This window comes from Salmo salar, chromosome 01 (assembly GCF_965601325.2).
Source record: "Salmo salar chromosome 01, fSalSal1, whole genome shotgun sequence".
NCBI classification, from domain to species: domain Eukaryota; kingdom Metazoa; phylum Chordata; class Actinopteri; order Salmoniformes; family Salmonidae; genus Salmo; species Salmo salar.
In genome coordinates, this window is record NC_138291.1 from 28,728,006 (window position 1) to 28,746,783 (window position 18,778).

Consider the following 18,778-nt stretch of genomic DNA (forward strand, 5'->3'; position numbering starts at 1 on the left):
ATATAGGTCTCTGTGCGGTCTGTGTCGTCTGGGGTTTTTCTCCATCACCTATTCTTCTGTTGTTGTCTCTGTGTCTTGTCTGGTGTGTCTAGTTTGAAAGGGCAAATGCACTTTGGCCTCGTTTTAGATTTGACTCATTAAGAAATGTTGGCGGTCACGTCTGAATTCAAACGTGAGTAAGTTTCGGGGTGTGGCTTGATGTGGGTGTCTCGTGTGTTCGCAGGTGGGAAGAGTTAGACAAATTATTTCGCCTGATCGCTTCAGCCGGCTTGCGTGCGACCTGACTGACTTTGGAAAGCCTATCTCCAGGGCTAGTTAGAGATGGTCAATAACTTACAAATGTAAATGAGACAATATGTTCATGTTGCACACCTTTAAGTTTGATGATTACTTGTGTGCTGCCAGCTGTGGGCAGGATTGAAACAAAACCAACCTTAATTTACGTTGTGATGCAGTCATGACCACAAGTCTCACAAAACTGTTTTGGATGAGACTGATTTCATGACCAAAATTATCCTGACTCATATCGAAGCCACATGCTGTTTTCTAAAGGAGAAGTTGATTTTTTAGGGCCAGTTGCTCTTTAAAGTTACTGTATACTGACATGACCAGGGCATCTCAACTGTAAAGACAAATTCAAGTGTGCGCATAACACAACTCTGAACACGACAGAGAAGAAGCAACATAGCACCTAGGCTATATGAATACAAAGAAACATAAGCCCCCCCAAAAATGTACCTGTAGAATGGATAAGTTATAAGACCTCGTCAGTTCTACCAGCTAGTGTGAGGTTTTCAAATGACACAACATTTGAGGTCACATAACTTAAGGGCCTATGTATTTTCAATATTCTGTTCACTTACAATCTAAAACACTAAAATGGCCATCTTTTCTCCTCTTTCTGGCTGCCCTCCCCCATCCCTTCAAAGTTCAAGTTTGTTTATTTTTCATATACACATGAAATACTCAGTGCAATGAAATGCTTACTTGCAGGTTAACCTCTCAACAATGCAACACTTGAAAAAGTAAGTAGCTAAGTGAATAAAATAGTAACAAAAATAAATGCTCAATTAAATAATTTCAATTTAATAAGATTTTTTTTTTTTTTTTTTTACAAATAGTTACATAGCCTATTTGGAAATAACAGACATGAGCCATGCATGTTTACCTGTAGAATGGAATAGGTTATAAGACCTCTATGATTCACTTCATTTAGCCAGTTCTACCACCTCAACATTGCTAATTTTAAACAGGGTTAAATATGTTGTAGTAAAGTTCTGCTTCAGTCCACAGGAGGGCACTGTGTCACTGTCAGAAGATATACTTCAGTTAGAAAAACGCTCTCGTCTCTTCGGTCTCAGCTAGCCAACCAGTCAGTAGCTACGTCACTACAGAGGCTTCTTGCAGTGCCTGCTACCGACTAGCGCAGCACATTGTATTGTTTATTTCTGTCATTAAAATGTGTCAGTAAAACATTTTCTTTTCATATCAGACAAAACATTTAAATAAAGGTTTGGGCCTGGAACAAAAACATCTGGGCCCACTGGTCAATAGCATGACAACTGTGAATAGACCCCTGTGCCCTGCGCTCAAAACACACAGGAAGAGAGAACCAGGGAATCATTACGAAGGAGAGAGAGAATGTGTTGGAGAGCACATAATACACTGTATGGAAAAAACATGATCTCTCATTTTACACAATATCCTGTGGAATAGATCTATAAAATGAATAGCGTATTCAGACCCGTTGACCTTATCCACATTTTGTTACACTGTAGGTCACAGCCTTATTTTAAAATCGATTAAATTGTTGTTATTTCCCCCCTCATCAATCTACACACAATACCCCATAATGACAAAGCAAAAACCGGTAAAAAAATGATATGGTCTGATGAAACCAAGATTGAACACGTCTGGAGGAAACCTTTCTGGGTTGTGGTACATTTCTAAAAAACTATTTTTGCTTTGTCATTATGGGGTATTGTGTGTAGATTTTAATACATTTTAAAATTAGGCTTTATTTAACGTAACAAAATGTGGGAAAAAAGTCAAGAGGTCTGAATACTTTCTGAATGCACTGTAAATCATCTGCTGCTTAGATGAGATATTGGGTACTGGGTAAGGATGAGTATAATGTTAAAAGAAAAGCAAGCTCTCTCATTAAAGAGGTTGAATAATACATTTCCTAATGGTCTAAAGCCATACATGGGTAATCAGGACAATGTTTAACAAGGTATTGGACGAAGCTGTGATGAGATTAATAATAAATTCTGCTTTTACTTTCATAGCCAAATGCAATTCGCAAGCTCTCTGCATAGATGATATCCCTTTGTTTCTCGCCGCCTCTCTCTACTGTCTTCTATTTCTTGTTCCTGCGTGGGTGTCCATGTTCTGCTGATGCCCCACAGATTATTATTCTGTGTGAAGTTCTGATTGGTGCAGAGGCATGCTGCCGTCACATGGGGGTAATCAAGTTGACTTCATTTGGACCCGTCGTTAAGACACTGCTATTAACCTTCTGTGTTGTCCTGACAACCAGGGAACAATCACAGTGAGTCAATTAAACAGGACTGCTAGACAGACTGATAAACAGAGAGGAAATCTAGTTTGACAAGAACTGACAGTGGAACAGAGGTGGTGTCCATTCACTCATTTTATATCTATTACTATCCTGGAGTGGGGAGGGTAATCCTTCTGCATATTTATAAGCAGTATGAGCATGGCGACATACTGTGCTAGAGAGAGGAGAACGAGTAAAGTCTATGCATCATGTGCATATGAATGTGAAGGCTTGTAGGTAGAGTAAGTGGAGTTGTCAAGATAGAGGCTTAGCTTTTTTTGGCTTTCTTTTCATATCATACAACTTCCTCTATTTGGGAAGGATAAGAAAGTGTACTAAAACGTGATACTAAACAATGTTTACTATCATGGCATCAGAGATAAAAATTAAAGGTTGAGATTGTCGTAGCACTGTAGTGTGCGTGCGCGAACATACATGTATCCCTGTGTGTGTGTGTGTGTAAAATATATATATATATATATTTCTGTGTCAGCAACATACCATCCACATGACAACATTAATGGCGAGGACCGTGGGCACCCCTCCAAAGGGCAGGCCTTGCAGGACACTGCTGCGGGAATGGGAGCGGTAGCACCTCTCTGCTGCAGTGATGTTGTCCTCCCCTAGAGAGTCCAGGAAGCCCAGCACATCCAGCTCCATATCCCTCTCATCCAGAGGAGGCGCCCCCGTCACAAACAGCTTAGAGTCCGCCATGAGTGAGCCTCGGCCTATGTCTCAGGGGCTGAAGTCATACAACCACAACTGAGAAGAGAGAAACAGTAAAGTGATTAGTATTGAAAAGGTATGCAATTTTAAAGAAGGAAACAACAAATAAGCTTTTAGTTGGACGGTGAACACCATGTGTATCCTGTACATACAACTAATAAAAATACTGCACAAAGAGGATCCCTCCAATGCCTTCAGGCCCACGTGACATGGCATTGACCTTGGTCTGTGTGCCTACACACAACACATTTTATCTGGAGGTCACAAGGACCCGGTGAAAACTAATAGCTTCCATCAATCCAATGAGATAATGTTTGGCATGTGCTTCCTTCATGTCGCTTGTCGCCATAGTAGTTTGTCCTTTCCATTCACCCCAATAAAAAGGCCTATTTGTTAGTCTGATTCCAGAGCCCCCCCCCCCCCCCCCTACACATATTAAACAAGAAGTGACTCCTGAAACTGTAACCCAACACCCTGTGTAGAGTAATTTCTATCCTTGGGGATATTGCAGTAAGTGTGCATATCCAATAGGCTGGATGTCTTACTAAACAGCACAGCCATCATCTGAAGTATCTTCCCAGTGATAAAAACAGACAACCTGTCAAAACGCCGTAGGCTGTCATCATACCGAAGCTCATTATTGTTCCTCTCTCAGAGAAAACTAAGCCGTAAATCAAACATTCTGGTTATAGTTGATCTTAAAAACTAGGATAGGTTTAACGTGTGCCTACGCTATTTTTCACCCCATCAACAGTCAATCATGGCATTTATGAATGGTGAAACACCCACCGAGTGGTTATCAAGCTGTAATGATATTCCCTGGTCTTGTCAGCAGGCCATGGCAGAGTGATGCCAGTCCTAGTATCACAAGCGTGTGGCTTTCACCATGAGCTGAGTATGACGAAGTCATGAAGGTCTATTAAAAAGCCATGCATGGCCTCTATAAAGCCGTGTGAACGCAGAGCAGCAGTGGACTGGAGCGCCATGTGGAGATAACGAGCGGCCGTCAATCTTCACTGGCCCACAGACAGACAGGAAGTGGACAGGTCACATAGCCTGGCTGCTGTGAACAATCGAGTGGGGTAGCCTACAGATACAGCTTCATTCTCAGCAGAAAGACGTGTTAAAGAACCACAAATCAGGAGATGAACCGTTTGACCACAGGAGCAAAAAAATATTGATTAGAGTATGCACCACAACACTGCTTCCAATACATGAGGTGATGTACACTAAACTGGTATTGTAAAAATGAAGCAATTCATGATACTACGTAGCTTAGAGGCTTTTCACTGTGTACTCAACTGATCCATGAGCAGCTTGCTGAGGTAGAGTTTATTGACGGCATCTGTGGATTTCCCTGGGTATGGATGAGAACACGGATAAGCACATCACTCACGCTGCTGTGGCCTCGGTCAGGGTCTGAGCAAGCCAACTGCAGCTACGTACACTCCCAAGCTCTCTGACCAATCAATACAAGACCATCTCTTAGCTCTACAGTATTTCTATATACTTTTCACTCTACAAATGGCCACAGTAAAGTCAATATCATCATCATCTGAGCCCCATCTGAACCTTGCTGTACTGCAAACTCATACTTAGACATGAGTAGGAGACATTTTTAACAAGGTTATGCTTTCATTTTAAGGTTCCTCAGCCCTTGAGTCAGTTATTTGCTGCAGTAAAAAGGCAGCCAAAACTGCAGACAGAGCAAGAAAACGCTATTAGGCATCCAAACATTAATGGACTACACTTATGTGATTTGACTGCGTCAATGACATCACTTCCTGTGAATCTAGGGCACTTTACAGTATGTGATGTCAGAGTACACCATGGGGCGCTCGCTGTGCAGATGGAGAGCTGGAGCAACAAGCAGATATTTCCTGCAAGCGTCAGCGGGCGAGCTGATGAACTGCTAGCAGATGCAGAAATCAGAGATTGATGAGATTTGAAAATTACATTAAAAGCTATAAAACCACTAGGCATATACTTCACACTGGGCGCACTCATGTAGAGAGCTATCTGTGAAGAGACTGGTTTCAGAACATTGTGCAGCATCTGCCTTCCGCCCAGAGCATCTGGGTTTCGCTGAGGACAACACTGGGAGGGAAGTTCCCATGGATACAGGACCAAATCAGACCCAACACGGTGTCTCTGAGGAGATGCGTTTGTACACTAGTGATCGAGTTTGCCCTCCTCACTGTCCCAGCATGCCATATTCATTATCTGTTACATTTTACATTTTAGTCATTTAGCAGACGCTCTTATCCAGAGCGACTTACAGTAGTGAATGCATACATTTCATAAATTTTTTTGCTGGCCCCCCGTGGGAATCGAACCCACAACCCTGGCGTTGCAAACACCATGCTCTACCAACTGAGCTACAGGGAAGGCTGTTAAATGAGTGTTCACTTCCAATAAGAGTCCTAACCACTTAACTACAGTACAGCCGTGCACAGTAAAAAATAAGCTTACTACAGACTTGAAGCAAAAGCTCTCTTCCAACAAGCAATACTACCAGAGACACAGTAATGTGATATCAGAAAGGGCTATCCAACAATGAACACTGCTGTTTATGCAAACACAAACAAGATGATGGAATAACACACAAAAGCCCCACTGTGGCCCAACCTATCAGTAACCAAAAGCACAAGAGAGACTTGCATGACATGTATTAAAATGATATTTTCTATTACTTTAGTGTATAATGGTGATGCTCTATCATACTAGTTATAGATGAAATGATAAGGATAGAGAGGCTGGTGAATATTACAGAAATTAAATATAACCAATAAGCATTCACTAAAAAGACAGCAATGTGACTGCATCACTTGGTGAGCAAGTGTAGACCACAAATCTGAACGCCCATGCACAGGGCGAGATATACAATACACAGGGAAACAGCCCGACAATCTAAGGTCGAGTTACTCACTCTCCAACAAATAAGAGCGTAACATGCTGTAGTTCAGGAAGATCTGCATCGGCTCACTGAGACGTTCCTCCCCTTCCCCCATAGCCACTTCTTGCTAGCTATAGCACCCATGCCCCCCCCGCCCCTGAGTCATCAGAGGTCTGGATCCTGCTCCTGATGTGAAGTGTGACTCCTCTACTGTACTGTACAGAAGCTCCACACTGCAGGGCAGGATGCTGTGGGTTACCCACTGTGTCAGGTCATGGGGCACTACAACCAACTTCGGTCTCAAGCAATGCGACTCAGCAGAATACGCTACACTGTTTTGTACAGTACTACACCCCACCCCTCAAAGTCTCTCTATTTCTCTCTCACACACACACTCACTCACGTATGCACACACACACACACACACACACACACACACGTTTCCTCACAAACAAACAAACACCCACACACTCACTTTAAAAAAAAGGCAATCAAGTAAAAATGTACAAACATTTTCCTAAAAGTCCTTCCGATTCTGTTGCCTGCTGTGGGAATATTAGAGCCTTGGGTGTTCTGATCGTTCCTCTGATCCTCATTCCTGAATAAGAACAATGAGCCAATGCAGCAGATTACAATCTGGATTTTGGCTCTGGCTCTTAAAGTGCCTCTCTCCCATGACTGGCTGGCAGGCAGTACTAGGAACAGAGGCTCCACTGGCCAGATCATCAAACAGTGGATGGGCAAAGAGCTGATCCTGAAACTTCAGTTTCAGGCGAGGAGGCAATTTAATGAAGAGCAATGCTAGCTCAGACCGGCTAATCTGCTCAATGCACCAGAAAAACAGCAGAAGTGGATGTGTGTGTGCGTGCATGCGCGTGCATGCGCGTGCATACGCACGCTCGCTCGACTGAGGTTTTGCTGCCATGATGCTCAGAAAAATACTTTATACAAACAAACCATGAAAAGGTCAATCTGGGTAACACTAAACCTGCAATGCAAACAGTTCAATGGGTCTGCTTCTACCCATTATTCACAACCAGGTCAGTCAAATCATTCTCTGAAAACCATTATCTGCATCTCTGACCCACAGCTGTGTCATCCCAATTAGAGTACCCCTTCAATAGGTTATTGTGAAACACAATCAAGCCAGCAAACAGCACATTATGTTACAAAGGCCAACTGAGGTAGGCCTAGTCCATGTTTGTACCTCAGGATACTGATTGAAAGCAATTTTCAGTTGGAGTGGGTGTAATCATGGCTGGTTTTCTGATCAATGTTTCTGCCAGTGCATGAGAGGAACACACTAATGGTTACATACACACAATGATGCGAATATTTAGGTTAATATAATAGTTTGTTTAAAACGTTTACATGCTTTGTAAGAAGTACAATTTCCCTAATAATCTTGTCTACTGATGGGACTTTTGATAAATGCAGAAATTTGCCAATCAAAATAAACGTTCTACCACAGTGACCATGTTATTTTTGAGATGCTATTTGATTGTGGTTGGAAACTATTTATAAGACGAATACTTTCAGTCGCACATGAGAGGGAAGCTTGCGCTATCCGGTGCTGGCACATGCGCAGATCAAATACACAACTGGAATACCGATTAAGCTGTTCATATGTCCTAATAAATGGAAACATTGCTAAAAAAAAAAAAAAAAAAAAAAAAAAAAAGAGTAAGGTGTTTACATGACTAATGCCACACTCGGCCTTCTGCAATAATCAGTTTAATATCGAATTATTAGTAGGCATGCCATCAATCTGATTCAATCATTAAATGAAGTATAACAAGGAGCAGAGAGTGATGTTGAAGAATTCTCACAAAGCAGCCAACGCTTCTGAGGTGTGCTCAATCAATATTCCTCTTATAAGTAAGGCTCTGATATACAGTGGGAGTTATGAACAGGCATATCTCACTTCTAAAGAGATAAACAAAAATATAGCTGCACATGACAGTGATGACAATGACAAATGCTGTACATGTTGCAAAGGGTCAGCCCATGGGTAACAACAGTGCTGAAACATTTTGGCGGCAGATCAAAGACATACTGCGCCAAAGAATAAACTAATTCTCCTCACCTGACTCCATGCAGTATCTGACATTGCCTACCGTATTAAATGCAGGTAAAAAAATCTAAATAAAGAGACAAGGATTCATGGACAGTAAAACCTTCTGTCAGACCTGCTTCAGCGAGCAGATGTCACCAGGGGAAGAGAGTCCTGTCATGGCAGAGAAATTAAACAAAGAATGTGTGAACTCAAATTGACTCAACCACCTTCGTCACCTCGACAGCTGTCTGTCACTCTGGGATAAAAGGACCCTCTCCGAGGGCTTGCAATTAGCATAAATAAAACAATAGCAGGTCCAGAGATGCTGTGCCGTCTCGCCCTGCCACTGTTTGTGTTGGGGGGAGTTGTTTCCTTTTCATGGAAAAGACTACAGCTGGGAAAAGAGATCGATCGAGATATATATATATATATATATATACACACACACACATACATATACACACACCTCCCATTCTCATGGTCGATAAGCTACAATCACTGAGGTGAAGTCAAAATGGGATGAGTCTTTGGTGCCATGAATACACTAGAATTAACAAAAAGAGAAAGATGAGGAATGTTCAGAATTTGGTTATAAACCTCAAATTTACGATTCTGATAAATTGCCTCAGCATTTTCTATCATGTAAAAAAAGCCCTTCAAATAGCCACTCTTAAAAAGCCCCTCTCAATTCACTGTATTTCTAGTCCATTGAACTATCAACCAGCCAGTGACACCCTGCTGACATGAAAGCAGGGCATGCCGTCAGACCATAGGACTCACCACTCCCATCCTCCCCACAGGCTACAGAAATGTTCCGAAGCCCCCTAATTGAAATGAAAGAGTAATTTTGAAGCACACACCAAGACTTCTGGGGGTGGTTTCTGACATCGCTCCCTTTTCACAGGTCAGAGTAAAGCCCTCCGATAATCCTCTCAAATTAAAGAATTGAGATGAGTGAATTTGCCATATCAAAGCAATGGAGCAGCAGAGCTCTGATAACAGAAGGATGTGATATACCATGACCAGCATCACACAGCTAGTGATAAAGACTGAATCTAGCCCTAATAGCTCCCATTATGTTAATGGTCATTAGTTATGCAATTTAATTTAAAGCCATAAGACTAATACTGTAGGTTCTATTGGAAAAGGCAAAAAGCTGTTATAAAGCTAGTTATGTCTGTATCACAGTTGGTTTAGGCCTGAGCAGTTCTGGTTGTCTGCAGACCACAGGCTACTAAGGAACGTCCATCTGTCCATAGAGACAGGGGGAAGACGGGGAGTCCTTAAGAGTCCCAGCCTGGAGGAGGCGAATGGGATACAATCTGCTGTTCCGCCTGTTCTAAAGTGGGGGTGGAGGGGGGCTTTCTCCTTATTTACTACCTTCTCACTCGTTCTCTCATACACAAATGCACACACACTCAGAATGGCTGCTGAACTGACTTTTCTGGCCAAGGCAGCCTCTTACTGAAGGCTGGGTGATCCATAACGTGACTGGGGTGATGACTGCACACACTGGCCTTGCTCAAACTGAACACCTGTTTCCTGTTTGCACTGAACATGCTCAGTAGGCTCCCTAAGGAGCACTGTCACTGTGTGTATACCCAGCCTGCTGTATAGACTATGCCATTGATAATTATGGCCAGGCTGGCAGTTTAAGTAGCTCTCATTTTGTAGGCTACAAAGGAAGATCATTCACGCTACTATAAAAACTAGAGGCTACTTATATAAACATCTAGATATACTGTCTTAGATTGGAATAAGAAACAGTGGCGATAGAACCTCATAACACATTTCTGTTGAGAGTTCTGTTCCTAGTCAGTGATGTCTAAATCAAATCTGCCAGACATCAAGAGATTATGATCAAACAAATGACATATTTAAAAAAGGGCACTGGCAAACAATCTCATTAATGTTTTTAATCAACACAACTCACATATCACCCATGTAAACAGGCAGACAGATGAATTACATGGATGAAGCCAATTAGAGGCACTGAGTAAAACCCACAAATCACAGGCTTCTCTCCGAGTCCCACAGTTCAGAACTAGACCAGGCCCCAATATGAGGCCTAAACCAGTCTGAGGCAGAGGGGTCAGTCCAATACAGACAGCATAACCCTGGGCAGTAGGGAGTCATGGCACCTGTGAGAGGGTAATATAAGTATCATTCTAAAGGCAAATGTGAGGTAGATACATGACACTGTTGGTACATGTCTATGAGGAAAAGGGATATATTTGATGTGAGAGGAAGTTTGAGTAAAAATAGGGGATTTACGAGAAAAACACATTTCTGGTTTGTAGGCTTATACTATAGGTGTTTGTACCTCCCCTCTGTCAGTAATCATGCTAACTGTGAGTTGGAAGGACTCCCTGAGGACCCACAATGAATAGTATGGATGCACCGATATTACTTTTTCGGCCGATACCCAATATTTTCCTTGCCAAAAAACAAAACCGATATTAAACATTTTACGCATTCTAGTACAGTTAAATAGTTAACACACAGTGGTCTAAGGCACTGCATCCCAGTGCAAGAGGCATCACTACAGTCCCTGGTTTGAATCCAGGCTGTATCACATCTGGCCGTGATTGGGAGTCCCATAAGGTAGCGCACAATTGGCCCAGCGTCTGTTCACGTCTGCTGCAGAAGCAGTTGATTAGCTTATCTCTCGAGTCAATTGTTCGAATGGCACTAGGAGTGTGTTCATGTTTCAAACATGTTCTCAAATGCCATTAAAATGGCAGCAGCGGTATGAGAACTAGCACATTCATGAGCATGCAATACGGCTTTCCTCAGTACGAAATCCTCGTCGACCCACTGCAGTCAGACTCAGCATGCTCATGGGGCTGACATTGCTGGTCCAAATGTCAGTCGTGAAGCTAATAGCAGTGACACCCATAGCAAGTAGCTCATAGATGTACGTTTCAACAATACTGTGTAAATCAAGTAGGGCAACATCTGAAAAATAGTGTGTACCGGGGCTTGACCAGTTGGCGAAAACCAACATCATCCACAACAGAGGAAGGTTGATTGTCAAGGGCAATGAATTCCATTATCTCGGCGTTAATGGATTTTGCCTTTGAGTTTTCTCGCTGGAATTTTCTTACTCTTTCAAATGACTGCTCGACTTGAACTTGTTAAGTTGTTGGAAGTGTGCACTTAGTATTTTTCTGCTTTTATTCTGTGTAGCACTGTATTATTCATGGCGTCATTACGTCATCTACTTACATTAGGTATGCACGTCAGTTTTGACATCGCCGTTAAACTAGACATCGGGCCGATGCCGATCTTGGCATTTTTAGCTAATATCAGCCGATTCCAATATGCTCACCGATATATTGTGCATTCCTATTGAATAGCATGAAACGTTACAGGGAAGCTATATGGTAATTAGGGTTGCACATTTTGGGGAATATTCAGAGGTGGAAACTTTCCATGGGAATTAACAGGAATATGCAAATTAATATTAATACCACTTAAATGTAGATTTTTTTTTTCATTTGATATATATACCATATATGGAGATGGAAACATAAACCTTTTACCTTATAAGTAGACATAATTGCAAATTATTAAATCCTTCCTTCCAATATAATAATTTTTTTAGTTACAAATTGAACTTTAATTAAATGAGTTGACTCGAACAACAAATGGGAATATTGAATGATCCCAATGACCCATCGCATCTCCCAGAAATGTTTCCAACATACATGATAGTCTAGAAACTAAAGCTTTGGTTGTCTTCCTCTCAGGCTTCCATGTCTTCTCCCTGGACCTCCTCCTCAATGTCCACCTCTTGAATATCAGATGCTAAGGCCTCATCTTCACTGTCACTTTCCAACCTTGTTGAGGATGGCTCGTTGTCAGGCTCAAAAAGCCTCAAATTTGCCCGGATGGCCACCAATTTTTCAACCCTTGTATTGGTCAGCCTGTTGCGTGCTTTGGTGTATGTGTGTGTTCCCAAACAAGGACCAGTTGCGCTCTAAGGTAGCTGATGTTGGTGGGATTTGGAGGATGATTGAGGCAACAGGGGAAAGAACCTCAGATCCACAAAGTCCCTTCCACCAGATGGCTGATGAGATATGTTGGCACGACTGCCATATTGCATCTCCATCCCAAAGCCCTTGCTTGGAAGTGTACTTCGCCAGACTGCCAAGAACCTTACCCTCATCCAGGCCAAGGTGGTGAGACACGGTAGTGATGACACCATAGGTCTTGTTGATCTCTGCACCAGACAGGATGCTCTTGCCAGCATACTTGGGGTCAAACATGTACGCTGCGGCGTGTATAGGCTTCAAGCAGAAGTCTTCACGCTTTTTTATGTATTTCAGAACTGCAGTTTCCTCTGCCTGGAGCAACAGTGAAGTGGGCAGGGCAGTACGGATTTCTTCTCTTACATCTGCAAGCAGAGTCTGAACATCAGATAGGATGGCACTGTCTCCCTCAATCCGTGCAATGGCTACTGCTATAGGTTTCAGGCTGCTTATCACTCTCTCCCAAAATACATCATCCAGGAGGATCCTCTTGATGGGACTGTCCATATCGGCAGACTGTGATATGGCCATTTCTTGGAGAGACTCCCTCCCCTCCAGGAGACTGTCAAACATGATGACAACACCACCCCAACAGGTGTTGCTGGGCAGCTTCAATGTGGCGCTCTTGTTCTTCTCACTTTGCTTGGTGAGGTAGATTGCTGCTATAACTTGATGACCCTTCACATACCTAACCATTTCCATGGCTCTCTTGTAGAGTGTATCCATTGTTTTCAGTGCCATGTCCTTGAGGAGCAGATTCAATGCATGAGCAGCACAGCCAGCGGGTGTGATGTCAGGGTAGGACTCCTCCACTTTACATCAAGCAGACTTCATGTTTGCAGCACTGTCTGTCACCAGTGCAAATACCTTCTGTGGTCTAAGGTCATTGATGACTGCCTTCAGCTCATCTGCAATGTAGAGACCAGTGTGTCTGTTTTCTCTTGTGTCTGTGCTCTTGTAGAACACTGGTTGAGGGGTAGAGATGTAGTTAATTATTCCTTGCCCACGAACATTCGACCACCCATCAGAGATGATTGCAATACAGTCGGCTATCTCTATGATTTGCTTGACTTTCACTTGAACTCTGTTGAACTCTGCATCCAGCAAATTAGTAGATAAAGCATGTCTGGTTGGAGGGGTGTATGCTGGGCGAAGAACATTCAGAAATCTCTTCCAATACACATTGCCTGTGAGCATCAGAGGTGAACCAGTTGCATACACAGCTCGAGCAAGACATTCATCAGCATTTCTCTGACTACGTTCCTCCATTGAGTCAAAAAAACTTCTGATTCCAGGAGGACAATGAGCTGTTGCTATTGATAAGGTGTTTGATTCATCATGTTCACCTCGAATAGAAGTAGAGGGACTTTTGTCAGAGGTTGCTTATTGTGAGCGCTGAGGGAACTTTATGCACTTCACCAGATGATTCTGCATCTTTGTTGCATTCTTCACATATGATTTGGCACAGTATTTGCAAATGTACACAGCTTTTCCTTCTACATTAGCTGCAGTGAAATGTCTCCACACATCAGATAGCGGCCGTGGCATTTTCCTGTAAAAGATTAGAAAAAAAAGTGTACAAAAAATAACAAATACAATTCCATGTACAGATAAATAGTTAAGCAGTTAGATTAAACAATTCCTTTGTAAGATAAATGTTTTAAAATTAAACATGTATGGAAACAGTTGAATTAACACTCCTCAGTTAGCAGGCTCAAGCAAGCTAAATCCCACAAGGTAGCAAAATCTAACTAGCAGAAATTGTTAACAAGTTAGAAATGATTTAAACTCTTTGCTGTAGGCTACTATTTACTAGTTAACAAAAATAATGCATGTCATATAAAATATATTCACCCCACCCAGTAAAATAATCAAAACTTACCAGAAAGCATGTAGTCCTTGGCTCAGAGTGTAGTAGTGTGGGCTCAATAGCATCTCAGTGTGCAAGATCTTGAGAATCAGCTGTAAATATGATGGAAGAATGCACTGCGCATGCAGAGGGTTGCAATTCCATTGAATTGGGGATAGTTAAACCAAAATATGCCACAAGACCTAGAATTGCCTTATGTGTATCCCACAAAAAGGTTTCACTGTTATAAGCTAACTTTTTTGATGAATTTAAGCAAAATTTCCAGGCTTAACTTCCCATGGAAAATCTCTGGAACAATTCGGGGAATTTTCCTGGAAAGTTTCGACCCTTTGCAACCCTAACGGCGATACAAAAAATATTTTTTAATTTTTTTAAATAAAAAAAATGGGAGCAGAGGTGGACGTTTCACAATCTAAAAGCAGCAATATCACACGATGTTTGAAAAATATTTGATTTCCACAGATTAAAATAGGTAATGGGGGACGGTTTGCGTGCTTTCAAAATATGACTGGAAGAGACGAGTCACAGTAATAAACACAACAACAACAAAAAAAACGTCCCTTTTTCAGGACCCTGTCTTTCAAAGATAAGAACTTCACAGATCTTCATTGTAAAGGGTTTAAACACTGTTTCCCATGCTTGTTCAATGAGCCATAAACAATTAATGAACACGGACCTGTGGAAAGGTCTTTAAGACACAAACATCTTACAGACGGTAGGCAATTAAGGTCACAGTTATGAAAACTTAGGACACTAAAGAAGCCTTTTTACTGACTCTGAAAAACACCAAAATAAAGGATGCCCAGGGTCCCTGCTCATCTGCGTGAACATGCCTTAGGCATGCTGCAAGGAGGCATGAGGACTGCAGATTTGGCCAGGGCAATAAATTGCAATGTCCATTCTGTGAGACGCCTAAGACAGCACTACAGGGAGACAAGACGGACATCTCATCGTCCTCGCAGTGGCAGACCACGTGTAACACCTGCGCAGGATCGGTACATCCGAACACCACACCGTCGCTGGACCAGACAGGACTGGCAAAAGTGCTCTTCACTGACGACTCGCGGGTTTGTCTCACCAGGGGTGATGTCAGATTCGCGTTTATCGTCGAAGGAATGAGCGTTACACCAAGGCCTGTACTCTGGAGCGGGATCGATTTGGAGGTGGAGGGTCCATCACGGTCTGGGGCGGTGTGTCATTGGACTGAGCTTGTTGTCATTGCAGGCAATCTCAACACTGTGTGTTACAGGGAAGACATCCTCCTCCCTCATGTGGTACCCTTCCTGCAGGCTCATCCTGACATGACCCTCCAGTATGACAATGCCACCAGCCATACTGCTTGTTCTGTGCGTGATTTCCTGTAAGACAGGAATGTCAGTGTTCTGCCATGGCCAGCGAAGAGTCGATCTCAATCCCATTGAGCACGTCTGGTACCTGTTGGATCGGAGGGTGAGTGCCATTCCCCCCAGAAATGTCCGGGAACTTGCAGGTGCCTTGGTGGAAGAGTGGGGTAACATCTCACAGCAAGAACTGGCAAATCTGATGCAGTCCATGAGGGGAAGCACTGCAGTACTTAACGCAGCTGGTGGCCACACCAGATAATGACTGTTACTTTTGATTTTGACCCCCCCTTTGTTCAGGGACACATTATTCCATTTATGTTAGTCACATGTCTGTGGAACTTGTTCAGTTCATGTCTCAGTTGTTGAATCTTATATTCATACAAATATTTACACATGTTAAGTTCACTGAAAATAAACCCAATTGACAGTGAGAGGACGTTTATTTTTTTTCTGAGTTTACATCTCAGCATCTCACATTTGATGCATTCTAGTACACCCTGTTTCTCTCTATATATGGGCCTATATACAGTGCATTCGGAAAGTATTCAGACTGCTTCACTTTTTCCACATTTTGAAAGTTACAGCCTTATTCTAAAATTGCCCCCCCCCCCCCTCCCAATCAAGCTACACACAATACCCCACATACACAATACCCAAAAATACTCCAATGACAAAACAAAAACAGCTTTTTATAAGTTCTTGCTAATTGATTACAAATAAACTGAAATATCACATTTACATAAGTATTCAGACCCTTTACTCAGTACTTTGTTGAAGCACTTTTGGCAGCGATTACAGCCTCGAGTCTTCCTTGGGTATGACACTACAAGCCTGGCACACCTGTATTTGGGGAGTTTCTCCCATTCTTCTCTGCAGATCCTCTCAAGTTGTCACGTTGGATGGGGAGCATTGCTGCACAGCTATTTTCAGGTCTCTCCAGAGATGTTTGTTTGGGTTCAAGTCTGGGCTCTGGCTGGGCCACTCAAGGACTTGTCCCGAAGCCACTCCTGCGTTGTCTTGGCTGTGTGCTTAGGGTCGTTGTCCTGTTGGAAGGTGAACCTTGGTCCCAGTCTGAGGTACTGAGTGCTCTGGAGCAGGTTGTCATCAAGGATCTCTGTACTTATCTCCGTTCATCTTTCCCTCGATCCTGACTAGTCTCGCAGTCTCTGATGCTGCCACCATCATGCTTCACCGTAGGGATGGTGCCAGGTTTCCTCCAGACGTGACGCTTGGCATTCAGGCCAAAGTGTTCGATCCTGGTTTCTCATGGTCAGAGTCCTTTAGGTGCCTTTTGGCAAACTCCAAGCGGGCTGTCATGTGCCTTTAACTGAGGATGGGTTTTCGTCTGGCCACTCTACTATAATTGCCTGATTGGTGGAGTGCTGCAGAAATGTCTGTCTCCACAGAGGAACTCTAGAGCTCTGTTAGAGTGACCATCGGGTTCTTGGTCACCTCTCTGAGAGCCTATGTGGTTCCAAACTTCTTTCATTTAAGAATGATGGAGGCCACTGTGTTCTTGGGGACATTCAATGCTGCAAACATTTTTTGGTACCCTTCCCCCAGATCTGTGCCTCGACACAACCATTTCTTGGAGCTCTATTCCTTCAACCTCATGGCTTGGTTTCTGCTCTGACGTGCACTGTCAACTGTGGGACCTTATAGACACGTGTGTGCCTTTCCAAATTATGTCCAATCAATTGAATTTACCACAGGTGGACTCCAATCAAGTTGTAGAAACATCTCAAGGATGGTCAATGGAAACAGAATGCACCTGAGCTCAATTTCAAGTCTCATAGCAAAGGGTCTGAATACTTATGTAAATAAAGTATCTGTTTTTATTACATCTGCAAACATTTCTAAAAACCTGTTTTTGCTTTGTCATTATGGGGCATTGTGTGTAGATTGAGGATTTATTTTTAAATCCATTTTAGAATAAGGCTGTAACGTAACAAAATGTGGAAAAAGTCAAGGGGTTAGAATACTTTCCGAATGCAGGGGGTGGCAGGTAGCCTAGTGGTTAGCGCATTGGGCCAGTACCTGAACGGTTGCTAGATCGAATCCCTGAGCTGACAAGGTTGAAATCTGTTGTTCTGCCCCTGAACAAGGCAGTTGTTCCTAGGCTGTCATTGTAAACAATTTGTTCTTAACCGACTTGCCTGGTTAAATAAAAATAACAGTAAATTAAGAAAGGGGCCAATAATGGCTTCTCAATGCCTCGTGTGTAACTGCAAGCATAAAAACAATTTAAGGTGGAGTAGCAATTAGCATGTTGCTTTGGGGATGGGTAATGTTTGAGTTTACATCCCACTGGTGATTGCAGTAACACACTGATATGGCAATCTAATCTAAACCACATTTATCAGACATCTTAGAAGAAGAAGCTGATGTAACCGTTACTGGTTTTATTTAATTAGGTTATAGCCTTCAACCTAAATGTATTCAAAGTGAGCCGAGAGTAACAGGCTGTGCATGGGCACTAATCAACACAATGCCGGCGACGATATAGTGAGGGGTGTGTCTGTCAGTGGTGTAAATCTCTGCAATGTACCTTCAGTGTCGCACTAACCGACTGAATCCTGCACAATATTACATTATCCTGATCTACAGACACGCATCATAACTAAATAGGTCCTTTATGAAAGAAAAAAAAAAAAGAGTTGTTTCCTAACAGACCGAGAGACTACAACAAGTTCTTCAAATGAACCGATAGCCTACATATTGATTGATGTCTTCATCAATTCTCCAATGCTGCACATCAAACCTTTTAGGGAAATGTGGATTATCCTGGCATGCATGAGGAGACAGGGTTTTCGATTTTCCCTGTGATTCCGTTGGTTTTATTAGCTGTTCACTGCTGTAGGCTACTCTCAGGCTACAATCAAAACAGTATATCCGCCCACTTTTTTAAAGCTGTATAACTTAACCAAAACCAGCCACCGCTCGCCAAATAGAATTAGATTGCACAAAAGCAAAAATTGACTTAAACGCCCAATGAATATGTTGCTTACCTCTCAAATGCTCCTTATCGCTAGCGTCCAGTCGGGATGGATGGATGCTGCATTGCTGCTACTCATTTTGCATCAGTTCCAATAAACAAGAGCAGGAACTCCCACCTGCTCAGGGGTTGGCTAACGGGCCGCCTGTAAATTATACACCAGTCCAAGATAAGGGAACAAACGTGGTTTAGCATAGATCATTGACCATATGTTATTGTTTTGACTGCATTTCTATATTGAGTATTATTATTTTTTATTTATCCTTTATTTAATTAGGCAAGTCAGTTAAGAACACAT

General features: G+C 42.5%; 1 protein-coding gene across 1 annotated transcript in view; it reads right to left on the bottom strand.

The window, feature by feature from the left end:
- The window catches only part of LOC106593351 (osmosensitive cation channel TMEM63C), a 35,933-nt gene extending 17,311 nt beyond the window's left edge, over positions 1-18,622 (bottom strand). Inside the window, exons 1-2 of the mRNA XM_014184710.3 lie at positions 18,494-18,622; positions 3,062-3,322 (exon numbers count right to left, since the gene is read on the bottom strand). Of these exons, the coding sequence (XP_014040185.2) occupies positions 3,062-3,274 (213 nt within the window). The 5' untranslated portion in view covers positions 3,275-3,322; positions 18,494-18,622. The remainder of the gene's footprint in view (positions 1-3,061; positions 3,323-18,493) is intronic.
- Positions 18,623-18,778: the final 156 nt, after the last annotated feature.